Raw genomic sequence first — 27,127 nt, 5'->3', positions numbered from 1 at the left:
GTCAGGCCTGGTGAGCCACCAGGGAAGAGCAGCCATTCCATACACTGTCAACATTGCGCAATTACACTCTCCTTCACATGCACTGTTACCCAATTGCTACTTTGAACAGGAAGGGGGTGGATGAAGGGAGGGGAGAGGACAAACAGAGAAAGAAAGCACCAGGAAGAGAAGAAGATAAGAAAGGCAAACCGGGGCCTGCCTGTCACTCTCCGTCACATTTTCCTCCGAGGGGTTCGGTGAGGTTTCACGCATCATGTTTTTTTCCCTCCTCCCCCCATTACCCCCACTGAGAAAAAACAGATTGTCTCCTCTCAATGAATTTATTTTTCTTCTTTACGGGACCGGAACAGCTGCCAGCTGAAGGGATGGAGACAGAGCACAGAGTGAGATGTGTGTCTTTGTGCGTGTGTGTGTGTGTGTCGCAGAGTGCACATCCCTCCCCACCACGCTACACTGACCCCAATCACCACCTGAGGGACCAGTCCAGCACTGACAGATAGCACAACCAGGCTGACACATGACAAATTGCTACTCACCGCACACCCCTATAGAACACACACACACGCATATATATGCAGCAATGCACACACTGGTCCCCTTGCTACCTCAGGCCCCCCTATGCCTCTCCCCATTTCATTTAATACCTGTGTATGGAGCCTGAGATTACAGTGGGGCCCAGGCTATTGGATCAGACTGCTGGAAGTAGCTTCCCTTCGTTGAGGAAGATGTATAGATTGCATTCTGCTGGTCTGCAGCCGTTCCCCGGCCCTGTTCAGATGAGAAGACAACAAAACAACAAACAACACACATTGATCCTTAGGCACACTGTATTTTTTTCAGCCCCCAGGTTTATTTGCTGATGGTGAAGGAAGAATCCCACACACGTCCACTGGAACACACACACACACACACACACACACACACACACACACCCATGTACCACCACCTTTTTATTTATTCTTCTGCAAAATAAGCCCAGACCAAACAGATTGTTGTTAGTGCGAGCCTCCCTCCATTATTGGATTATAAAGCAATGTGACATCTCTATTACTGTACCAACCGATCTCCCATCCCCACTCTGCTGCAAACACAGTAATCCGGCCACTGATAACATTGGCAGCTGCACCACTCATTGTGTCCCCTTGGCAGACACAATATCCACAAGTCAGCTAACTGTTTACATCTTAGCTATTAGCGCTTCCTCCCACTGTTTATTAGTCTGCTCTAGCCCACCTAGGAGAAAAGAACGTATTGGATTGAGGGGAAAAAGCTGACGCGTGGACGTACACCAACCAGGTCCTTACTCCTTACAGACTGTCTCCAATCAATCGGGAATGTGTTAATGGCTTCCCAAGATTGCTTTTCTCATATCAAATGGAATCAGTGACTAGTGTGACATGGACTTTAATGGTTAGCGGTGTGACTCCATAGGGGACTGATGGTATCTGTTGCAGCAGTGTGGAAATATGAGTGTTCTCACCAGATTCTGTAGGCAGAGACTGTTACAGGAAACCAAAAATTATAATACACCATCTCCTGTTCTATCATACCCCTGGGGGTGATGACAATCCACCAGTATCTGTCATTGTGTGTTCCGCCATAACTCACCTGAACCAGGAAGTGGACCGGTGTCTCATTTTACTGTGGCAAAATGAGAAACCAGTTTCTCCAACGGCAATGGTCCACACGGCTCTACGGTAGATGGATGCATTTCATTCATGGAACAAGAAAATAAGGTTTTATTGTTCTTTTCACTGCAGTTTTCTTTTAGCCGCCCTGAACACAGAGTTTGGGTTCTGAGCGGGACCTCCGTCATTTTCTGCTTGAATCGTAATTTCAATGGTTATTCTCTCACTTTATTTCTCTCTCTCTTTCTGTACTCTTATTGGCCTATTGAACAGGCAATGCAATTTCCTACTTTTTCTCCCCTCGTCTCCCTCTTCCTCTCGTATGCGTGTGACAGCGGCTGTTAGACTCAGTGCCCAAATGAAAGCTGACCAACTCTTGTTCTGAACTTTTGCCCAAGGAACGTCACACTGTTATCGGTCTTGACAAAACAAGCCTCAGATAGGTCTAAGTAGAGACAGTAAGGAAAATGGAACAGACCCACAGGCATTTCTCCGCCTCTCTCATTTCAGTTCCGCCTGCATCGCTGTAGATGGTTTGTCACTGTTTAACCTCGTTATTCACCTCTCAGTGACGCTAAAACCCACCCTAACGCTCTGTGGAGCATTATTCATCCACCCCAGGTCAGCTTTGGGAGGGCGCAAGCCAAGCTGGTTTCATCCGGTCTGCCTGGTTTATCGAGTTACATCCAAATGGAATCAAGGGAAAGATAGAAAAGCTCTGAGGAGGATGGGGGAACAGCCATATTGTTTCACTCTCATCTTCAATTAAAGGGCCTCTGTAATGACTTAACCTTTGGTATACAGCACATATAGCACTCTAGCTGCATAGCAGGTGAATCTACACACTAACCCTATTCGGACCCTATTCCCTGTTAATGCTTCCATCGTCTTCTTTAATACTAAAGAAGGCCGTTGACTGGGGCAATATTAACTGACACCTTGACAAGAGAATTTCCAGACTGTAAGTATGAATTCAAATCGAATTGTATTTATTGCATGCTTCGTAAACAACAGGTGTGGACTAAGAGTGAAATGCTTACGTACTGGCCCTTCCCAACAATGCAGAAAAAAAAGATAAATAGTAGAAAAAAATGTAAGAAGAAAACAATAAAAAATAATGGAAACGAGGAATAAATACACAAGGAATAAATACAGGATGAGTAACGATAACTTGGCTGTATACATGGGGTACCAGTACCAAGTTGAGGTAGAAATGTATATACAGTACCATTCAAAGGTTTGGACACACCATAACAAATCAAAATAAAGTTTATATTTGAGATTCTTCTAAGTAGCCACCCTTTGCCTTGATGACAGCTTTGCAGACTCTTGGAGCATCGGTACCGTTTGGCGTGCGATAAGAGAGAGAACAGTCTGACTTGGGTGGCTGGAGACTTTGACAATTTTTAGGGCTTTTCTCTGACACCACCTGGTATAGAGGTCCTGGATGGCAGGTATAGAGGCCTCAGTGATGTACTGGGCTGTACGCACAACCCTCTGTAGCGCCTTGCGGTCAGGTGCCAAACAGTTGCCATACCAAGATGCTCTCAATGGTGCAACTGTAGAACTTTTCGAGGATCTCTGTGGCCCTGTGCTGACTTTTTCCAGCCTCCTGAGGGGAAAGAGGCATTGTCGTGGCCTCTTCACGACTGTGTTGGTGTGTGTGGACCATGATAGTACCTTAGTGTTGTGGACATAGAGGAACTTGAAGCTCTCGACCGGTTCCACTACAGCCTCATAAATGTGAATGGGGGCGTGCTCGACCCTCCATGTCCTGTAGTCCACGATCAACTCCTTTGTCTTGCTGACGTTGAGGGAGAGGTTGTTGGCACCACTGTGCCAGATCACTGACCTCCTCCCTGAAGGCTGTCTCATCGTTGTCGGGAGAGGTAAATGAACCAAACCTGCCTTTTATCGGTGAAGAAGCCCATTACCCCAACACACACATGCACTCCGCAAACAGCCTAATCGCCCCAGGCAAACCACTGCGAGAGTAGAGCGAGGTAATTGGTGTGGAGAACGCTCCTCACTTCTCTCAATTTAGGGTGTGTTTAGCCTCCTCTGCGATCATTAGAAAATAGACTGTTATTTCACACTACTTACCCTAAAAGCTTTAACCTCTAACCTCTAGAGTGAATGGTAAGTGTATGAGTCCAGTTGGGTTCTAACATAATGGGGAGGTCTTTATTGACTCTGTCTATTGCCACCCTTAAAAATGAGATGATAGAATATTGTTTCCACACAGTACTTCAAATGGATACTCTGACGTTTCCTGTATCTGAATGGGACATTTCTCACTCAGTGTTTTTTCTTGCACTTCAGAGAAACCTTGTTTTTCAAAAGAAGCCTTTGTTAAATAAAAAATCCTAGAAACCCAGTTGAATGATTTTAAATCAGTAGGACTCTTTCCTTTGGCTTTGGTGTCTGTTCAATGTGTTTGTTTGCGTATTGTGTGGGAGAAAGAGAGAAATATTTTATATGGGCTTGGGAAAGAGTTAAATATCTGTATTCTTGTGTGCACGCGTGAGACTGCATCTGTGTGTGTGTGTGTGTGCGTGTGTGCGTGTGTGCGTGTGTGCGTGGGTGTGAATGTGAAGATTCCCCGAGGGGACTCCAGAGCAGGGCTAAGGTCTTTGAGGAGCTCTCTGGCTCCTAGCCACAGAGGGACCAGATAAGACCTCTGCTCAGGGACCCTGCCCACCTCAACTTCCCTGCAGGCCCTCTACTGCCCCCTTCTCCTTCCCCACTGTCCACCTCTCCTTCTCTACTGCCCCCCTCACCCTCCCTACAGCCCACTTCTCCTTCCCTGCAGGCCCCCTACTTCCCCCTAACACACAGCCATTTCCCCATTACTTGGCACCACCATTAATCACTGGCCAGCAGGAAGACACACCAAGTTGTGTGTGACTCCACACAGTAGTTGTGTTTAACAATAGAGCTGTAACCCTGATGGTGGTCCTTGGCCACACCATCCATTACATCACAATCAGCCCATTGAGAAAACTGTCTCTCTTCTGCCCTGGAGGATTGGTAGGAACGAGGGGTGTGTGTGGTCGTGGCCCTTTCCAAAAATGCTGAGAATTTTTTTTATCATAGAAAAATAATAACACGAGTAATAAATACACAATGAGTACCGATAACTTTGCGATATAAATGGGGTACCAGTAATGAGTTGATGTGCAGAGGTACGAGGTAATTGAGGTAGATATGTCCAGTTGAAGTCGGAAGTTTACATACACCTTAGCCAAATACATTTAAACTCAGTTTTTCACAATACCTGACATTTAATCCCAGTAAAAGTTCCCTGTCTTAGGTCTTAGGAAATGTAATTCCGAGTAATAGTAGAGAGAATTATTTATTTCAGCTTTTATTTCTTTCATCACATTCCCAGTGGGTCAGAAGTTTACATACAATCAATTAGTATTTGGTAGCATTGCCTTTAAATAGTTTAACTTGGGTCCAATGTTTCCCATCCTGACAGAGCTGGTGTAACTGAGTCAGGTTTGTAGGCCTCCTTGCTCACACACTCTTTTTCAGTTCTGCCCACACATTTTCTATAGGATTGAGGGCTATGTGATGGCCACTCCAATACCTTTGTTGTCCTTTAGCCATTTTGCCACAACTTTGGAAGTATGCTTGGGGTCATTGTCCATTTGGAAGACCCATTTGTGACCAAGTTTTAACTTCCTGACTGATTTCTTGAGATGTTGCTTCAATATATCCACAGAATTTTCCTTGCTCATGATGCCATCTATTTTGTGAAGTGCACCAGTCCCTCCTGCAGCAAAGCACCCCCACATCATGATGCTGCCACCACCTGCTTCACGGTTGGGATGGCGTTCTTCGGCTTGCAAGCCTTCCTCTTTTTCCTCCAAACATAATGATGAACATTATGGCCAAACAGTTCTATTTTTGTTTCATCAGACCAGAGGACATTTCTCCAAAAAGTACAATCTTTGTGCAGTTGCAAACCGTAGTCTGGCTGTTTTATGGTGGTTTTTGAGCAGAGGCTTCTTCCTTGCTGAGCGGCATTTCAGGTTATGTCGATATAGGACTCGTTTTACTATGGATATAGATAATTTTATACCCATTTCCTCCAGCATCTTCACAAGGTCCTTTTGCTGTTGTTCTGGGATTGATTTACACCTTTCTCACCAAAGTACGTTCGTCTCTAGGAGACAGAATGCATCTCCTTCCTGAGCGGTATGGTGGCTGTGTGGTCCCATGGTGTTTATACTTGCGTACTATTGTTTGTACAGATGAACGTGGTACCTTCAGGCATTTGGAAATTGCTCTCAAGGATGAACCAGACTTGTGGAGGTCTACAATTTTTTTTTCTGAGGTCTTGGCTGATTTCTTTTGATTTTCCCATGATGTCAAGCAAAGAGGCACAGAGTTTGAAGGTAGGCCTTGAAATTCATCCACAGGTACACCTCCAATTGACTCAAATGATGTCAATTAGCCTTATAAAGTCATGACATAATTTTCTGGAATTTTCCCAGCTGTTTAAAGGCACATTCAACTTAGTGTATGTAAACTTCTGACCCACTGGAATTGTGATTCAGTGAATTATAGGTTAAATAATCTGTCTGTAAACAATTGTTGGAAAAATGACTTGTGTCATGCACAAAGTAGATGTCCTAACCGACTTACCAAAACTATAACAAGAAACTTGTTAACAAGAAATTTGTGGAGTGGTTGAAGAATGAGTGTTAATGACTCCAACCTAAGTGTATGTAAACATCCGACTTCAACTGTACAAATAGGTAGGGATAAAGTGACTAAGCAACGGAATAGATAATAAACAGTAACAGCATCATATCAAATCAAATGTTATTTGTCAAATGCGCCGAATACAACAAGTGAACCCGTTCCCAACAATGCAGTTAAAAAGTACAACAAATGTATTTGACAATTTTAAGGGCCTAACTCCGACACCGCCTGGTTTAATGGTCCTGGATGGAAGGTAGCCCAGCCCCAGTGATTTACTGGGCCGTACGCACTACTTCCTGAAGCACCTTGTGGTCGGATGCCAAGCAGTTGCTATACCAAGCGGCTATACAGCCAGTCAAGATGCTCTCAATGGTGCAGCTGTAGATCTTTTTGTGGATCTGCGGACCCATGCCAAATCTTTTCAGCCTCCTGATGGGGAAGAGGTATAGTCATGCCCTCTTCACGTGTGTGGAGCATGATAATTCCTTAGTGATGTGGACACCGAGGAACTTTAAACTCTCGACCTACAGCCCCTCCATGTGGATGGGGGCCTCCGTTTCCTGTAGTCCACGATCAGCTCCTTTGTCTTGCTGACGTTGAGGGCGAGGTTGTTGCACATGAAGGCACGCACACACACAACTCTACCAGTCCAGGGGTTTGACCTTTAGAGGAAACATGGCCTCTTCCTGATGAGAACAGATTTGAAACATGTCTTGTCTCGCTCTGCAGAGCCGTGTCAGGGAGAGAGGATGAATGGAGCTGACACTTCTCCTCCCTCCATCTATTCATCCATCCTTCCATCCCGTCAGTCTCTACATGTGTGTGGTCAGTCCATCGTCACATCACTGTGGTCGCGGCACTTAATTCAGAAAGACAGAAAACGTCTGGAAGCTGGTGTGTGCTTTGCCTTATTTGACAGACTCGGACAAGCCATTTATTTCAACAATAACATTAAGTCTTAACTTGTTTTAGCGATGACACGGTGTGATGGTGAGAGATGTCTCCTTAATTGAGGTGTTGTTAATATGTCATGTAATAACATGAATAATAAATGGAGTTACAATGACAGACCCTAGTGGGATGATGGAAGAAGAGGATGTGTTCCACAACATATTCATCTGGTAATTTGTAAACTTCCCCTCCCTCGGCTCCCAGTCTGCATCATTTAATGAGCTGCAGGTGTCACGTCCAGGCTCTCTCGCTCACCACCAATGTAATGGTGACTCTGACTTCACAAAGGGTGACGCTATAAAGCTGTTCACTACAATGGATGAGGAGCCATACGCGCACGCGCACACACACACGCTCCTCAATACAACCACCAATATTGGTTATAGAACCTCTAAACCATGGGGTGTATGTACAAAATGGGATTGGTGGTTTTAGTAGCAGATGTGCCTCTGTGTCCTCCTACCGTTATGAATAGGGGAAGATCAGGGGGAGAGGAGAAGAGGGGATGGATAGCGGTATACAGGAGAGCACTCACGGAGAGTAATTGAGTTTTGATTGTCGGTTGTCAAAAAGCCGTCATTATTGGCTGCTTCCACCTGATCTGAAGCGGGGCTTTGATAAGGATGAAAGCCGGATGCCATTACCCAGATGGCTGTGTTGATACTGTTGAAATCATTCTGTCTCTCTCTCTTTTTACAAGGGTTTTCAAAAAACAATAAATGTGTGTGTGTGTGCCGAGCTACTCTGAAGTGAATAGCACAATAGTAGAGATGAGTGACAGTGAGATCAGGACGGAGGTACACCAACATGAAACGCACTTCCAAGCGGAACAACACTCTTCCTGTTGTTGTCGTCGATACACTAAACTCCTTTATTTTTTTTAAAGCACTCTGTAAACACACACAATGCAACCACACACAGACAACTGGTCTCAGTGACAACAGCTGTTCCTCTGTGTCTCTGGTATCCCTGGGAAGAATCAGTGACATCTCGCCATCTCCCTCTCCGCTCGCCTGCGCCGGAGTTTAGTCTCCGGAACGCTCGAACGCACCCGTGAGAATCTGTGCTGCTAGGCTGTGCAGGGGTCTGACAGCGTATCACACATCTCGCCGGGTGTGAAAAAGAGGACGGCTGTCAGTCAAACAGTGTTGTCTCTCCCTGTGCTGGACCAGAACAGCTATGAAGACCTCCTAAGGGGAGAACCAGACAAGTTTACAAGTTATCTATCGATCTACACTATATATACAAAAGTATGTGGACACCCCTTCAAATGAGTGGATTCAGCTATTTCAGCCACACCCATTGCTGACAGGTGTATAACATTGAGCACACAGCCATGGAATCTCCGTAGACAGGCATTGGTAGTAGAATGGCCTTACTGAAGACCTCAGTGACTTTCAACGTGGCACCGTTATAGGATGCCACCTTTCCAACAAGTCAGTTCATCAAATTTCTGCCCTGCTAGATCTGCCCGGTCAACTGTAAGTGCTGTTATTGTGAAGTGGAAGCAACAACTGCTCAGCCACAAAGTGGTAGGCCACACAAGCTCACAGAACAGGGCCGCGGAGATGCTCCTAAAAAAAAAAATCCTGTTCTTGATTCTAACACTCAATGCCAAGTTCCAAACTGCCTCTGGAAGCAACGTCAGCACAAGAACAGTTTGTCGGGAGCTGGGTTTCGATGGCCGAGCAGCCGCACACAAGGCTAAGATCACCGTGCGCAATGTCAAGTGTCGGCTGGAGTTGTGTAAAGGTCACTGCCATTGGACTCTGGAGCAGTGGAAATGCATTCTCTGGTGTGATGAATCATGATTCACCATCTGGCAGTCAGACGGACGAATATGGGTTTGGCGGATGCCAGGAGAACGCTACCTGCCCCAATGCATATTGCCAACTGTGAAGTGGCATACAATGACATTCTAGACGATTCTGTGCTTCCAACATTGTAGCAACAGTTTGGGGAAAGCCCTTTCCTGTTTCACCATGACAATGCCCCCGTGCACGATGCGAGTTCAATACAGAAATAGTTTGTCGAGATTGGTGTGGAAAAATTTGACTGGCCTGCACAGAGCCCCAAACTCAATCCCATCGAACACCTTTGCGATGAATTGGAACGCCGACTGCGAGCCAAACCTAATCGCCCATCATCAGTGCCCGACCTCACTAATGCTCCTGTGGCTGAATGGAAGTTAGTCCCTGCAGCAATGTTCCAACATCTAGTGGAAAGCCTTCCCAGAAGAGTGGAGGTGGTACCAACTCTATCGTTCTATCTATTGTTCTTCTAACGCAAAATCCAGGGTGAGCCTGAGAATTGAGGCTGTCATTTAATGCAAGGCTTTGGAGTCTGCATGCAGGATGAACTGGCTGCCTTTCTTGCTCGCTCACACACACTAAGCCACACACACCCCTGTGTCGGGGTAGGAGCGTGGCTGCCACAGACACGGCCAATTTGTTTCCTCTCATCCGGGACTAATACCTTTATTCTCCCTCCCAGAGCACTTAGTGCATCACAAGAGGCCTGCTGCTGCTCCGTAACACTGCCCACAGCAGAAGGGAGCTTAGGTAGAAAGATGCACCACGCTACACTACACTATGCTAGCTACATCATGCTAACTCTGTGCTATGCTACAGCTACGCTACAGACGTTTTTCTCTGGCTTACACACTTTATACATTCCTTACTGTTGTTATAAAATTGAATAATTGTGATGCTTTCGGTTTTGTACACCAGCTTTCAAACAGCTGGAAATACTATATTGTTGGTTATGGTAAATATATTTCACAGCGGTTTAGATGGGACAATTATTCTCTACACTATACTTGCTCTGTTTTGTTATATAAACTGAAATTAGGCGAACTACTAGAATTTTAGCAACCAGGAAATGGCGGAGTGATTTCTGCATATTGCACCTTTTGAAATTATTTGATTATACTGGTACAAGTGAGGGGTAAGGCCGAAAATCCCATGCCTGCCGACCCTGAAATGGGATGAATATCAATTCTCTGGCAGCATCATTCCTCTCCCCATCCATCCCTCCCTCTGCCATTCAGAGATGTCCCTACCTGGAGGTTTAAGGCCGGGGTAATAGGCTTCATCCATCTTCTCCTCCAACGAGCAACCTTGGCCCCTGACCCGCCATTTTGTATAATTCTATGACGTGTGTCAAAGAAGGCTCGTCGTGTTCGGGCTCTCCAAGCTATTTGGCTATTACGTGAGCAGGAGAGCGTGGATTGGTTCTCTGGTAATTGGAGAGGATGGTTAAGAGGACCTTGGTACCCTCTGGGAAAGAGATGGATGGACGTTCTTTAAACCTCCAATCCTATTCAGACACACAGACGTGCATGCGCTCACACACAGGCACACTTTCCGCCATACTCAAGCATACAGTTATTGCATTTTTGAGGGAAAAGTTGGTGTGTTCAAGAAAAAATGTGCACACAACTTTGTAACTTAATATCCATTGAGAGCGGTTTGCGCTTCAATACTCTCCCACCACCCTTCCTCGCCACTTGTTTTTCTCCCATAACCTCCTGTCTTACTGTAAACCTATTGTGCATGTGTGATGCGGTGTGTGTCTGCGTGTTTAAGGCAGACTCGAATCCCTGTTTTCCACAGCCATTGCCAGCAGTCTCTATTACCCCAGAGGGAGACTGTCATGTCCCAACAGATGTCAAGCCATTCTCGCACTGACCCTCTCTTCTCCCCCTCCCCTATTTCACCCTAATTTCTCACAATCTCGATCTCACTCTCTCTCTCTCCTCTCACTCTTTCAGTCATGACATTTCCCCTCTGCCAGAGAAACTGACCCCCCCCCCTCCTCTCCTCATGCTCCTCCAGCACGGCTGGTGTGAATTTCCAATGTAGCAAACGCATGTCACTACCCGGCTAATTTGATTTCTCTGCCTGGCCAGCCTGCAATTCCTCCACACTTTCAGCGAACCAGAAACGTATTCACCAACTGAGCCCAACCTCAATAGTTCTCCCCACAAATAGAGAGGGGGGGGGGGAGACAGCGGAGAGCAGGAGATGGTAGGGGGGAAAGAGGAGGGAGGGGTGGTAGGGGTGGTAGGGAGGAAAGGAGGACCTAGGCCTGTTGTCTGAGAGCGATATGTGTGGAAGTCGTTTGACAAGGAGGTGACGTGAGATTTTTCTTGACTCGTTTCTGAGTTTTGTTTCCTTTTAACGGGGTGCGTCTTTGAAGGACTGAAGCATTTGTTTTTGCATTTGTTTTGTGGAAATTGCGCCAGCTTTTTTTTCACAGGAAGGATGTATTTCTCACTTCTTTTGATCAGTTTCTGTTTCCCTGAGCGAGCACAGGTTTTATCATACGCCATATCTGGAGGATTTACAGTGGGCCCTGCCACGTGTTCCTCAATTTAATCATTTGAAATCTGGCCTTGATAACACTGAACCGGACCATTCTCACTGCGATGAAAGGCGACTCGAAGAAGAAAAGAGCCTGTAGTTCAATATACACAGCGACAGCGACTAGCGTTATCGCTAGTGGTCAGATGGTGTGTGGGGTTGCCTGTGTGGACCAGTACATGCTTTCATGTATTGGCCCGTGTCAATGTGTGTCTTCCTTCATGAAAGTTTGTGACAACAGGTGTGAGTCCGCATGTTTGTGTGCGTGTATGTTTGACTTTGATCTCAGTCTCCGTATTTCATTGGTGGCCATGGAGTTTTAGCCCTTATCTCCCTGCCTGCAGTCTGGTCACTGGGCTATTTGTTTACCCACCAACAACCGCATAGCAGCATGAGCCCTACTTTATACTGTCTCTCGGCTTTATCAGCAACTCACAATACACTCCTAGACCTGATAATCTCTTTGCTTTCTCCTCTACACACACACACACACACACATTACTTCCAGCAGCTGATTACCTGCGTAAATAAACCGTGATTTGTCTGGTGGGAGTTTTTTTTCTGCAACGCGGGTTAATCGATAAGATTGTTAAGTCTTTTGACTGTCTCACTATCAATTACAAGGTAGTGGGAAGAGGGAAAATCAATGTGTTCAAAATGTATTCCAGATATCCAGCCAGACAGACGGGTGGGTGCATTGTGCAAAGGAAGGCGCTTGTGAAGTCTGAAGGGCAAATGGCTCCTTGGGGGGGGAGAGGGACACTCTGAAGAGGAGATGATATGGTGGAGGGAGGGAAAGAGGGATCGTAAACAGAAGGTCAGCTGATTTGGGCTGTCACCCACACAGTGGCAGGCACTCCTTCTGGCTGAGATGGTGTGTGTGCGTGTTCACGTGTGTGTGTGTGGGTTGTCCCAATAGAATAGATAGAGGTGTATATATTAATTCAGTCATCTCTGTCCTCATATTTGTCATAGCAAGGTGTGACATGCTTAGTTTTGAAGTCATTTTCTGCTGATAGCATATCCAAGTTGAGTTAGGCCATGCAGACCCTACTGCTTTGTACACTGCCTGATAGGAGCTACTGTGTGCAGCCGCCAGTGTCTCCTCTGTGTGGTTGAGATGTTGACCTCACTCTAAATGGCCAATTATAGACCCCCTCTTTTCTGGGTTTTAATAGAGAGATGCTCTCTCTTTCTCTTCCTCCTCCTTGCTGGGGTCAGAGGTCATCCTATAGGGCATTCATTAATTATTGTTTTACCACTGTCTGTTCGATGCTCAGGGAATTGGAAAGGGGTGGAATTATTGCTGTGGTCAGGACATAAGTGAAGTGTACACAACACCGCAACCCTTTGACTGGGAATGAATTCCCAGGTATCTGGAATGCTGGAGTTATTGATTGATGGGTGGAAAGGGGTAAGAGGCCCTGTGGGCTGTTTACTGTCACAACTCCCTTGCTCGCCTATCTATCTCTCTTTCTCTTTCTTGGCTAACTCTATATTTATCTGTCTTTCTATCACTCTCTTTTTCTCACTCTTTCTTACTATTGGCTCTTTCAATTCTTCCTCGGCTCTCTTTTCTCTCAAATTCACTCTTTTTACCTACACTCCTCTCTCTCTGTCTCTCTCTGTCTCATTCTCCCTCCTTGCTCTCTCTCTCTTTGAGTAGGATTCAGTGGTACGGCATAGACAGTCATTTTGAGAATGAGACATATACATTTTCACAAAGTCTGCTGCCTCAGTGTCTTTAGATATTTTTGTCAGATGTTACTATGGAATACTGAAGTATAATTACAAGCATTTCACAAGTGTCAACGGCTTTTATGGACAATTACATGAAGTTGATGCAAAGAGTCAATATTTGCAGTGTTGACACTTCTTTTTCAAGACCTCTGTAATCCGCCCTGGCATGCTGTCAATTAACTTCTGGGCCACATCCTGACTGATGGCAGCCCATTCTTGTGTAATCAATGCTTGGAGTTTGTCAGAATTTGTGGGTTTTTGTTTGTCTACCTGCCTCTTGAGGACTGACCACAAGTTCTCAATGGGATTAAGGTCTGGGGAGTTTCCTGGCCATGGACCCAAAATATAGATATTTTGTTCCCCGAGCCACTTAGTTATCACTTTTGCCTTATGGCAAGGTGCTCTATCATGCTGGAAAATGCATTGTTCGTCACCAAACTGGAGGATGTGTTGGTACCATTCTTTATTCATGGCTGTGTTCTTAGGCAAAATTGTGAGTGAGCCCACTCCCTTGTCTGAGAAGCAACCCAGCACATGAATGGTCTCAGGATGCTTTACTGTTGGCATGACACAGGACTGATGGTAGCGCTCACCTTGTCTTCTCCGGACAAGCTTTTTTCCGGATGCCCCAAACAATTGGAAAGGGGATTCATCAGAGAAAACGACTTTCCCCTGGTCTTCAGCAGTCCAATCCCTGTACCTTTTGCAGAATATCAGTCTGTCCCTGATGTTTTTCCTGGAGAGAAGTGGCTTCTTTGCTGCCCTTCTTGACACCAGGCCATCCTCCAAAAGTCTTCGCTTCACTGTGCGTGCAGATGCACTCACACCTGCCTGCTGCCATTCCTGAGCAAGCTCTGTACTGGTGGTGCCCCCATCCCACAGCTGAATCAACTTTAGGAGACGGTCCTGGCACTTGCTGGACTTTCTTGGGCACCCTGAAGCCTTCTTTACAACAATTGAACCACTCTCCTTGAAGTTCGTGATGATCCGATAAATGGTTGATTTAGGTGCAATCTTACTGGCAACAATATTCTTGCCTGTGAAGTACTTTTTGTGCAAAGCAATAATGACGGCACATGTTTCCTTGCAGGTAACCATGGATGACAGAGGAAGAACAATGACTCCAAGCACCACCCTCCTTTTAAAGCTTCCAGTCTGTTATTCAAACTCAGTCAGCATGACAGAGTGATCTCCAGCCTTGTCCTCGTCAACACTCACACCTGTGTTGAGAGAATCACTGACATGGTGTCAGCTGGTCCTTTTGTGGCAGGGCTGAAATGTAGTGGAAATGTTTTTTGGGGGATTCATTCATTTGCATGGCAAAGAGGGACTTTGCAATTCATCTGATTACTCTTCATAACATTCTGGAGTATATGTAAATTGCCATCATACAAACTGAGGCAGCAGACTTTGTGAAAATGAATATTTGTGTCATTCCCAAAACTTTTGGCCATGACTGAACTGTACAGTATTTGTACATCAGCTGTGAATGGGCTCCTGTTGTTAGCCATCCAGTAATTGCACTGCTCCTCTAAACACTCCCCATCACTCCCCCCTTTGATCTGCCGTCAGTTTTGGAGCACTCCCCAGGGTTTTGAAAAGGTTGCTCACAGATTAGATGGCTGTGTTTTCTTTATAAAAGGCAGACTTCCCAGACTTCCCTAACTCCTTTTGAAGGTACACTATATATACAAAAGTATGTGGACACCCCTTCAAATGAGTGGATTCAGCTATTTCAGCCACACCCGTTGATGACTGGTTTATAAAATTGAGCACACAGCCATGCAATCTCCATAGACAGACAGTGGCATTAGAATAGCCTTACTGAAGAGCTCAGTTACATTCAACGTGGTACCCTCATATGATGCCACATTTCCAACAAGTCAGTTTGTCAAATTTCTGCCCTGCTAGAGCTGCCCCGGTCAACTGTAAGTGCTGTTATTGTGAAGTGGAAACGTCTCGGAGCAACATTAGCTCAGCCGTGAAGTGGTAGGCCACACAAGCTCACAGAACAGGACTGCTGTTGTGCGTTGCACGTAAAAATAGCCTGTCCTCAGTTGCAACACTCACTACCGAGTTCCAAACTGCCTCTGGAAGCAATGTCAGCACAAGAACTGTTTGTTCGGGAGCTGGGTTTCGATGGCCGAGCAGCCGCACACAAGCCTAAGATCACCATGCGCAATGCCAAGCGTCGGTTGGAGTGGTATAAAGCTTGCCACTATTGGACTGTGGAGCAGTGGAAACGTGTTCTCTGGAGTGATGAATCCCACTTCATCTGGCAGTCTGACGAATGAATCTGGGTTTGGCGGATGCCAGGAGAACACTACCTGCCCCAATGCGTAGTGCTAACTGTAAAGTCTGGTGGAGGACGAATAATTGTTTGAGCTAGACCCCTTAGTTCCAGTGAAGGGACATGTGTAAATATTTGTTAGAACATAAGATTCAACAACTGAGACATAAACTGAACAAGTTCCACAGACATGTGACTAACAGAAATTGAATAATGTGTCCCCGAACAAAGGGGGGGTCAAAAGTAACAGTCAGTATCTGGTGTGGCCACCAGCTGCATTAAGTTCTGCAGTGCATCTCCTCCTCCTGTACTGCACCAGATGTGCCAGTTCTTGCTGTGAGATGTTACCCCACTCTTCCACCAAGGCACCTGCAAGTTCCAGGATAATTCTGGGGGGAATAGCCCTAGCCCTCACCCTCCGATCCAACAGGTCCAAGACGTGCTCAATGGGATTGAGAAACGGGCTCTTCGATGGCAGAACACTGACATTACTGTCTTGCAGGAAATCCCGCACAGAATGAGCAGTATGGCTGGTGGCATTGTCATGCTGGATGGTCATGTCAGGATGAGCCTGCAGGAAGGGTACCACATGAGGGAGGAGCATGTCTTCCCTGTAACGCACAGCGTTGAGATTGCCTGCAATGACAACAAGCTCAGTCCGATGATGCTGTGACACACCGCCCCAGACCATGACGGACCCTCCACCTCCAAATTGATCCCACTCCAGTGTACAGGACTCGGTGTAACGCTCATTCCTTCGACGATAAACGCAAATCCCTTCGACGATAAACGTGAATCCAACCATCAACCCTGGTGAGACAAAACTGCGACTCATCAGTGAAGAGCACTTTTTGCCAGTCCTGTGGTCCAGTGACGGTGGGTTTGTGCCCATAGGCAACGTTGTTGCCTGTGATGTCTGGTGAGGACCTGCCTTACAACAGGCCTACAAGCCCTCAGTCCAGCCTCTCTCAGCCTATTGCGGACATTCTGAGCACTGATGGAGGGATTGTGCGTTCCTGGTGATACTCGGGCAGTTGTTGTTGCCATCCTGTACCTATCCCGCAGGTGTGATGTTCGGCTGTACCGTTCCTGTGCAGGTGTTGTTACACGTGATCTGCCACTGCGAGGACAATCAGCTGTCCGTCCCATCTCCCTGTAGTGCTGTCTTAAGCGTCTCAGAGTACGGACATTGCAATTTATTGCCCTGGCCACATCTGCAGTCCTCATGCCTCCTTGAAGCATGCCTAAGGCACATTCACGCACATGAGCAGGGACCCTGGGCAGTAGAAAGGCCTCTTTAGTTTCTTAAGTTTTTCATAACTGTGACATTACAGAAGGTAGGCAATTGAGCTGTTAGTGTCTTAAAAACCGTTCCACAGGTGCTTGTTCATTAATTGTTTATGGTTCATTGAACAAGCATGGGAAACGGTGTTTAAACACTTTACAATGAAGATCTGTGAAGTTATTTGGATTTTTACTAATTATCTTTGGAAGACAGGGTCCTGAAAAGGGACCTTTCTTTTTTTGCTGAGTATATTAATGCTACAGCATACAATGGCATTCTAGAGAATTCTGTGCTTCCAATTTTGTGCCAACAGGTTGGGGAATCCCCTTTCCTGTTTCAGCATGACAATGCCCCATGCACAAAATGAGGTCCATACAGAAATGGTTTGTCGAGTTCGATGTGGAAGAACTTGACTGGCCTGCACAGAGCCCTGACCTCTACCCCATCGGACACCTTTGGGATGAATTGGAACGCCGACTGTGAGCCACAGGCCTAATCGCCCAACGTCGGTGCCCGATCTCACTAATGCTCTATGGCTGAATGGAAGCAAGTCCCCGCATCAATGTTCCAACATCTTGTGGAAAGCCTTCCCAGAAGAGTGGTGGGTGTTATAGCAGCAAAGGGGGGACCAACTCTGTGTTAATGAGGGGGGACCAACTCATGATTTTGGAATGAGATGTTCGATGAGTAGGTGTCCACATACTTTTAATCATGTAGTGTAGTTCTCTCTCTCGCCCCTTTTCTTTCCCTCTGCCTCTCACATACTCATGCCTCATTCACTGCGGTAACATTTCATGGGCTGTGGAGAGAGAGGAACATTTTTGTCTCCTCTTCTGTTGCCTGATGGGAGTTGTTGTTCTGATGTAGGTTTCATCCTACACCTCTGTCACCAGGGTTTTGACCCTTATCTAATTCATCAATATTCATTATTATTATCCTTTTGAAAAGGAACTTTTGACCCCAAAAATGTTTTTGCTCTCCGGCTTTCCATTGGGACATTTTCAGTGGTATTATGCCAAAGTGCTCCAATTATGCTTTCAGTATTCAAAGTTATGTTTGTCTATGCGCAATCAACACATAATGGAAACAGTTAGCACTCTTCTGCGGCGAGGCCCAATTGCCATTGTGCTCTCGCCTCCTCTGGATTACTTTGAATGTCTCGCAGCATCGGCAGACACTTAAGCTGCAGCTCCTGAATAGTGAAGAAGACTAGATGTGCAGTGGAAGACTCCTCAGGCCTACTATCCAGAGCTCCCTGTCAGTTAAGCCAGTGATTACCGTTTAGAACGGTGACAATGTTACACACAATGGGCTCTGGATTGCACAGTCGTATGAGTACAATGGGAAAGTGCACTGGAGACTTGAAAACTGTGGTTTAGCGAGAGGTACCTATTCTCAATCCTAGCTTTTAAGAGCCAAGTGGGGTTAGGTGAGTGAATGCTGTGTAGGTGAGTAGACCATGGAATCACAGATGATAGATGGTGCTTTGTCATCAGCTATGTTCATGTGATGTCAACTGAATAGTGCATTGAAACTATTGTGCTTATGAGGTGAAATGGAGATTTCTGGCACAATTCCACCAGCACTTCCTATTAATATATATTTTGAGTATATTGGAGGACAATTGTCTTCCTGATCAACTGAGGGGAGTTATGAATGGCCAACAGTGTCCATCTCTGTCCTTGCATTATCAGGCTGGCTGCCTGTACTCAACAGTACCTAAACCAAAGAGCCACAGACCAATGTAACCAGACTGTCATCACCAGAGACATGCTAGCCTGCTCTTCCGAGATCACTCACAGCCCCTCTGGATATGCATCAAAGACTAGAGGGAACAGAAAATACACTGTTGGCATTTTCAAGTCCCACACCTGTACCGCAACTGTCCCCCATTTTTTTCAGCACCGGGAGTTTGTTGTGTGATAGATGCAGCCACGCGCCAAAGAAGCTTTTAGTTCAGCCCACAGAAGCTCTCAAGCTCTCTCAATCACATCAACAGTCGAGGAAAGAAGAGAGGATGTGTCTTTTGTGTGGCAATTTTCGCCCCCCTTCTCCTTTTTTCTCCCACAATGCTGCTCTCGAATACAAAGACATCCCTGTCCTCTAGAAATCTACGTCTTTGATTTCGTGGAACAAAGGGCTGAGCCTTGCAGCGTACTCAGTGATATTAAGAGGTATTTCAATGAAGCATTGATTTGTGCTTTAATCTTACACTTAGTATTGCGTTGTAATGAGCATGCTTTGGCCTACAAGCTAATGTTGAACAACACGAAAGATGAACGCAGGGTTTGATTCTGACTTGCACACGTGTCCTCCTCACACACGCTTGCACTACTAAGCCTGTGGTATATAGCGTTTCTCCCCTTCTTTTCTTGACATTCCTCAGTTGGAGTGGCTCTAGGTGGGAGGTCAGCCATAGTCGTCTTTCTCCCCATAACAGTGAGTGTGACCTTGCTTTCCTCTCACGGTATATCACCTTCACACATTTCCACAACACAGCGCTCTGATCCTGTGTTTAGGAAATTGAATAGAGAGGTTCTGCTAGCTTATGTCTGTATTCTTGGATAATACTCCTCATCCTCCCTATATCCTACTTTTGTTTAGTGGAAACGGGACATGATTGAAGATAGTAATCCCACATTTGGCTGGATATTTTCATCTATGGTGGAATCTAAGCCTTGGACAATATTTGATTGATCAAAATCTACATAACAGACAATAGGAGATTAGTGGATTAGTCTGTCGTAATCAGAAAGGTCTTACTCCTTTGGGATGTTGCGCAAAACTGCAAAAGGAAGTGTAAAAATAGAGTAAGAGTGCTGTTAGATATCCTTTCATCCATCTCTTTTGTCTGATCCTCTCTGTGATGCATGTAGTTGGCTGCACTTCTCGATTCAGCTGAAGTTAAAAGTTGATGACTTCACAGAGACCTTTCTGGAGGTGCGGAAGGTTCTGATTTGAGTGATTAATGCCATAAATCTAAGGAGTGCGAGTGACTGGCTTGTCAGAATCTGATTTCTGCCTGTAAAACACCTTCCCTGAGATTTTTATTACAAGACTGCTGATTAAAAGGTGCTCCCAGCCCCTTTATTTTAATCTCGGCTCCTTCGTGCTCCGAATAGAAATACAAATTTAAAAAATGGACTCTATACTTAGATACTTGGATATTCATATAAACCCAGGACAAAATAGAGTCCTGTCCATGAGCTGCATGTTTTTTCAAGATGTCCTCTCAATGTCAGCAGAAAGAGAAGTGGACAATGTTAAACCACTTGGCATCTCCTTTTCTGTCTTTGTTGCCATGGCATTAAACCTCACAGGTTTTGTCTCTGACCTAATCTTTGTCATAGAGTCGGTGGACATGGAGAGGATTATACAAGTACAATTGAATGGGTTTTGCCCACTCATGGTTTCCATCCAGCTTCAATTGGAACTTGGTCTCCTTATCAGAGTCCACCCAGGCTTGCCAAATTGCCTATCTGGTGGCTCCTGTGGTCCGAGAGCAGCATGGCTCATGTAACTCTTAAGTGTTAGAGCGCTAAATTCCACCGAGATGGACTGCCAATTTAACCCAGGATGGAAATGTATCCTATTACAGTGCTGTGTGTGGCTGCCTTCACTTAACATGGGAGAGAGTAGAGATCAGATAGCCATGGTTCCTGCTCTCTCTTATTAGACCTGATGGGTTCTAGAGGGCCTGGGGTGGCTGTCTGGACAGAAGTGTTGGGAACATGTCCTATTTCCTGTCAGAGTGGGGGTACCCCAAGGATCAGTGGTGGGACCATTACCATTCCCAGTCAGAGCGGGGAGACTAGGTGGTTACACAGTGCCACAGCAGGTAAAGGATGGGTAGGTAGGAGGATTGGGATGTTGTTTTTGATGCTTGCCAACATTCCTAGACTTTAGATAACAAAAAGCTATGTTAAAATAATGGTAAAAATGTTTTAAATACGTTTAATAATCTCCATGTTTGATACAGGCTGCGATAAATTAGTGTTGATGTTATCTTTATGATTGACTAACTTTTCCCCTCCTGTCCCCTTCTTTAAAGACCCCATGCATGGTCCCCGAAGACTGGAGGTGGTGGACATCAAGTCCAAGCAGATCACAGTGCGCTGGGAGCCCTTCGGCTACAACGTGACCCGCTGCCACAGCTACAACCTGACTGTTCAGTACCGCTACCGGGCCGGCGGCAAGGAGGAGACCCGGGAGGAGGTGTGCTACGACACGCTGAGTGTGGCTCCGCAGCACACCATCCGGAACCTGTCGCCCTACACCAATGTCAGTGTCAAGCTGGTGCTGAGGAACCCAGAGGGCATCAAGCAGAGCACGAACGTAGGCGTGCTAACCGATGAGGATGGTGGGTGCTCCAAAAGAGGGAGACCGGTTGGGGGGGGGGGAGCGTGGTGGGTGGGGAGAGCAAGCAGGTGGAGGGGGGGAAGAGCGTGGGGGTGGGGAGAGCAAGCAGGTGGAGGGGGGGAAGAGTGATCAAGTGGGGGGTGGGGAGAGCAAGCAGGTGGAGGGGGGGGGAGAGTGATAAAGTGGGGGGTGGGTGGGGAGAGTAGAGAGGGTGGGTGGGGAGATAGAGAGGGTGGGTGGGGAGAGAGTGAGAGGGTGGGTGGGGAGAGAGTGAGAGGGTGGGTGGGGAGAGAGTGAGAGGGTGGGTGGGGGGAGAGTGAGAGGGTGGGTGGGGGGAGAGTGAGAGGGTGGGTGGGGAGAGAGTGAGAGGGTGGGTGGGGAGAGAGTGAGAGGGTGGGTGGGGAGATAGAGAGCATGCGCGAGAGAGGATGGGGCAGAGGTCTGGGGGAGAGAGAGAATGGGAAGAGGAGAGAGGGAAGGAGATGGGGGAGGGAGCGGGAAAGGGAAAAATAGAGAAAGCTTCTAAGAATTGAAATAGAGTTGATCCCAACTCTGCCCTGCCAACATTCAGCCTTTCAAGGTCATCATTGGGGTCTAAGAGAGCACAAAAGCATGAGGGCTTGTGTTTCAATAAGGGAAAGATAGTTATTTGAAAGCACTTACATTACCTTCTTTTGATACGTACAACAACATCTACTTCTGTGATGCTTCATTTGTTTTTTTCCTCCTTTGACGCTCAAGGCCATTTGAAGATTACAATCTCACTCTGCTCCTCAATAGCCCTTTGGAGGTTATTCAAATTGATATCAAACGTTCAAAGGACCTCTAATGGAATTATCTGCATGATAACAAGTTTAACTGTTCCAAATGAGTATAGGAGGTGCATTTAATTTGCACTGCTTTTCAAAAAGAAATGTAGAAACTAGAAACCTTTGACCCTGTTATGAGCAAGAAAATGGAATGGTTTGCTTTCCTTTCATTTAACTTTTTTGCCAGTGAGTCTACATTTTCTAGCTGTCCTTGACCCTAATGCTACTCTGTTTTGTTTCTGATTCGATATACAATGCGAGGACCCAGAGCTCTGTATCAGTTTACTGTAGTGTACCTACAGCCAAGCTGTAAAGCCTCTGTATCAGTTTACTGTAGTGTACCTACAGCCAAGCTGTAAAGCCTCTGTATCCGTTTACTGTAGTGTACCTACAGCCAAGCTGTAAAGCCTCTGTATCAGTTTACTGTAGTGTACCTACAGCCAAGCTGTAAAGCCTCTGTATCCGTTTACTGTAGTGTACCTACAGCCAAGCTGTAAAGCCTCTGTATCAGTTTACCGTAGTGTACCTACAGCCAAGCTGTAAAGCCTCTGTATCAGTTTACTGTAGTGTACCTACAGCCAAGCTGTAAAGCCTCTGTATCAGTTTACTGTAGTGTACCTACAGCCATGCTGTAAAGCCTCTGTATCAGTTTACTGTAGTGTACCTACAGCCAAGCTGTAAAGCCTCTGTATCAGTTTACTGTAGTGTACCTACAGCCATGCTGTAAAGCCTCTGTATCAGTTTACTGTAGTGTACCTACAGCCAAGCTGTAAAGTCAATAAAATAAAACAAACCATGTTGTGCTCTCACAACAGCTTTTAGGAGGTTCCATCTAATGTGCCTTATTGAAGTAGTTGAAAGAGACAACGGCAGAACCATGACCGCCCTGCACCCCCATGAGACCTCAGTTGATCCTTTTCACCAAATCATTCAAGCTTGGTCTGGAGAAAGTTCGCCGCCAACCAACCGCCCAATCTATGGGAATCACAATGTCGATTTATGATGGTGTTAGTATGTTGAAGTGGCTCAATATCGAAAATGGTCGATATTTAATTTGCTCTGAATTTATTTCCCCCTCGTCCCTCTCCTCCGTAGTGCCTGGCGCTGTGCCACTCGAGTCCATCCAGGGGAGCACGTACGAAGAGAAGATCGCCCTGCGATGGCGCGAGCCTGTCCAGACCTACGGTATCATTAAGCAGTACGAGGTAAGATCTGAGAAACTCCCGAGCCCATTTGCCCACCCAGGCCCAGCTCTCCCTCTCTCTCTCCCCCCCCCTCTCTCGCTTCCTCCCCCTCTCTCTCGCTCCTCTTGCTTCCTCCTCCCCCTCTCTCTCGCTTCCTCCCCTCTCTCTCTCGCTTCCTCCCCTCTCTCTCTCTCGCTTCCTCCCCCCTCTCTCTCTCTCGCTTCCTCCCCCCCTCTCTCTCGCTTCCTCCCCCCTCTCTCTCCCCCTCTCTCTCGCTCCTCCCCCTCCTCTCTCGCCTCTCCCCCTCTCTCTCTTGCTTCCTCCCCCCTCTCTCTCGCTTCCTCCCCCTTTCCCTCCCCCTCTCTCTCCCGCTTCCTCCCCCTCTCTCCCCTCTCTCTCTCGCTTCCTCTCTCCCCTCCTCCCCCTCTCTCTCGCTTCCTCCTCCCCCCCTCTCTCTCTCGCCCTCTTCCCCCTCTCTCTCGCTTCCTCCTCCCCCTCTCTCTCTCCTTCCTCCTCCCCCTCTCTCTCTCGCTTCCTCCTCCCCTCTCTCTCTCGCTTCCTCCCCCCCTCTCTCTCGCTCCCCCCTTCTCTCGCTTCCTCCCCCTCTCTCTCTCTCGCTTCCTCTATTCCTCTTCCCTCTATTTAGGGCCAAATAGCATTCTAGTTTGCTTTGCTTTTCTTTGGATTTTTTTCTCAATGTGCCAAGGAATTATCTTTTTTTTCTCATGATTTGGTTGTTTCTAATTGTGTTGCTTGACATTTGCTCAGGACATTGTTTTTACTGAGGAAATGTAGGAATCTGCTATTAATGATTATGCAGAGGATTTTCCCAAGGTTGCTGTTGACTCATATCCTACAGTAGTTATTGGGGTCAAATTTGGTCTCCACTTTTGTGGATTGGGGTGATCAGTCCTTGGTTCCAAGTATTGGGGAAGATGCCTGAGCTGAGGATGATGTTTAAGTATAGCCAATTAAAATGTGTGGTTTGTATGTTTGATCATTTAATATAGGATACCGTCAACACCACAGGCCTTTTTTGGGGATTGAAGGGTTTGTATTTTGTCCTGTAGTTCCTTCAATGTAATTGGAGAGTCCAGTGGGTTCTGGTAGTCTTTTTAATAGCTGACTCTAAAATGTGTAATTGATCATGTATATGTTTTTGCTGTTTGTTCTTTGTTATAGGGCCACAAATATTGGAGAAGTGGTTTATCCATCTCCATTTTAGATAGATAGCTCTTCTTGTTGTTTTTAGTGTGTTCCAATTTTCCCAGAACTGGTTCAATTCAATAGATTCTTCAATTATATTGAGCTGATTTTTGACGTGCTGTTCATTGTGTATTTTTGCACTGTTTTAGTGTTTCAACATAGAGTACCACAGTATGAGTCACAATACCCATAAAACTAGTGTCAAACAAGGGAATGGTTCCAATTCTTTTCCCACCATTTGTTTTTCCCATAGGGGATTTTAGAAACACATCAAATAAGGACTGTGTTTCATGTAGGCTTACCCTTGCGTGACGCATTAATAACCACGTGACGACGTTTATCAATATATTCACCTGCATTTAAACGCAAATAAGCTGCTAATGTGGCTATTATAAAGAACTACAAATGTCATGATGATGTTGATGAGACTGCCGAATCGAGGCAAAAGTAAGAATCTCTGGATTAACTATCTAATGTTAGCTAAATAATGTAATAAATAAATTGGCAAAATATATTTAAATGGACAATTCTGTGAACTGTATTGTGCAAGTTATAAAAAGACCATACCTGTTAGCAAAGGTGTCAGCTAGAGATGACATGCAGAAGCTTGCAGGGATTTGTAGATTTTCTTGATGTCCACTTTGGTGCTAATTAGCATTTTCGAATCTGAGAGTAAATACAGCCAAATATATTGAAAAAATCAGCTTGTCCGAGAGAGATTTACATGGTTATCAAAAGGTAATGCAAGGTAAGCCTACACGAAGCACAGCTCTTATTTTAAGTGTTTCCAAAAGTCCCTATGGGATAAATGAATGGTGGAAAAACAATTGGAACCTTTTCCCTGTTTGACTGCTATGTTTTATGGGTATTATACCACCACCACTGTGGGGCTTTATAATGAAGTTGTAGGCTCAGGTTTGTCTCTGTGTTTTTGGTTGGATCGGTTCCTCAATTCCTTTCTTAGGTTTTTACATTCTTCATCAAACCATTTGTCATTGTTGTTAATGTTCTAAGGTTGTCTGGTTGAAATGTTTAGATTTGATGGGGAAGCTGAGAGGTCAAATTTACTTTTTAGGCTTTCTTCTGCCAAGTTTACCCCTTCACTTTTGCAGTGAAACATTTTGTCCAGGAAGTTGTCTAAGAGGGATGGAATTTGTTGTTGGCTAATTGTTTTCTGGTAGGTTTCTGCTCTCTCTTTTCTGTCTCTTTCTCTCCCTCTGTCCATCTGTCTCTGTGTCTCTCTCTATCTGTCTTTGTCTTTTTCTCTCGGGCTGTCTCGCACACTGTCTTTCTCGGTCTCCCGCTCTCTCTCTCTCTAACACACATCCATCTTGTGCCTGGCAGGAGCTGGGCGGCTTCCATCTTTCATTCACTCCGGGCCCTTAATTATCTAATAAATCCAACCTAATAACCTTAAGGCCTGCATGCACTGAGGCTTGTTAACACAATCTATTACCCACTGAACCCCCTCCGACAGCACTCCCAACACCAGCCCAGCCCTGTGCCCCAGAGTGGAGCTCCTAATACAACTGACAAGGAATTAAACGACTTTCCCCAACAACTAGGGAGGAAATTAAAGTTACAACTTGGGGCCTTGTTCAATCAGACCCCTGTATACCAAGTTTTGAGGATAAGTCAAAAGTATAATTGTTTCCCTGAGTTTGTGAGTATGCACATGTGGATTGGTGCCCTCAACAGTACAACGTCAGCGGTAGAACTATAGTCGTAGCCAAAAGTTTTGAGAATGACACAAATATTAATTTTCACAAAGTCTGCTGATTCAGTGTCTTTAGATATTTTTGTCAGATATTATTATGGAATACTGACGTATAATTACTAGCATTTCATAAGTGTCAAAGGCTTTTATTGACAATTACATGAAGTTGATGCAAAGAGTCAATATTTGCAGTGTTGATCTTGGTTGTTTGGGAGAAGTTGCTCTCGGAGGATGTGTTGGTACCATTCTTTATTCATGGCTGTATTCTTAGGCAAAATTGTGAGTGAGCCCACTCCCTTGGCTGAGAAGAAACCCCACACATGAATGGTCTCAGGATGCTTTACTGTTGGCATGACACAGGACTGATGGTAGCGCTCACCTCGTCTTCTCCGAATGCCCCAAGCAAATGGAAAGGGGATTCATCAGAGAAAACTACTTTTCCCCAGTCCTCAGCAGTCCAATCCCTGTACCTTTTGCAGAATGACATAGGACTGATGGCAGCTTCTTTGCTGCCCTTCTTGACACCAGGCCATCCTCCAAAAGTCTTCGCCTCACTGTGAGTGTAGATGCACTTACACCTTCCTGAGCAAGCTCTGCACTGGTGGTGCCACGATCCCACAGCTGAATCAACTTTAGGAGATGATCCTGGCGCTTGCTGGACTTTCTTGGGCGCTTTGAAGCCTTCTTTACAACAATTGCACCGCTCTCCTTGAAGTTCTTGATGATCCGATAAATGGTTAATTTAGGTGCAATCTTACTGGCAGCAATATCCTTGCCTATGAAGCACCTTTTTTGTGCAAAGCAATAATGACGGCACATGTTTCCTTGCAGGTAACCATGGATGACAGAGGAAGAACAATGATTCCAAGCACCACCCCCCT

General features: G+C 45.9%; 1 protein-coding gene across 10 annotated transcripts in view; it reads left to right on the top strand.

Moving 5' to 3' along the window:
* LOC135517303 (receptor-type tyrosine-protein phosphatase mu-like) overlaps positions 1 to 27,127 on the top strand; it is a 288,195-nt gene that overhangs the window by 134,509 nt on the left and 126,559 nt on the right. For all 10 annotated transcript variants that reach the window (XM_064941482.1, XM_064941481.1, XM_064941484.1 and 7 more), the window contains exons 8-9: positions 21,023 to 21,331; positions 23,235 to 23,344. In XM_064941482.1, coding sequence (XP_064797554.1) covers positions 21,023 to 21,331; positions 23,235 to 23,344 — 419 coding nt within the window. The remainder of the gene's footprint in view (positions 1 to 21,022; positions 21,332 to 23,234; positions 23,345 to 27,127) is intronic.

This window comes from Oncorhynchus masou, chromosome 28, assembly GCF_036934945.1.
Source record: "Oncorhynchus masou masou isolate Uvic2021 chromosome 28, UVic_Omas_1.1, whole genome shotgun sequence".
Lineage (NCBI taxonomy): Eukaryota > Metazoa > Chordata > Actinopteri > Salmoniformes > Salmonidae > Oncorhynchus > Oncorhynchus masou.
This window is presented reverse-complemented; position numbering and strand designations above follow the sequence as displayed.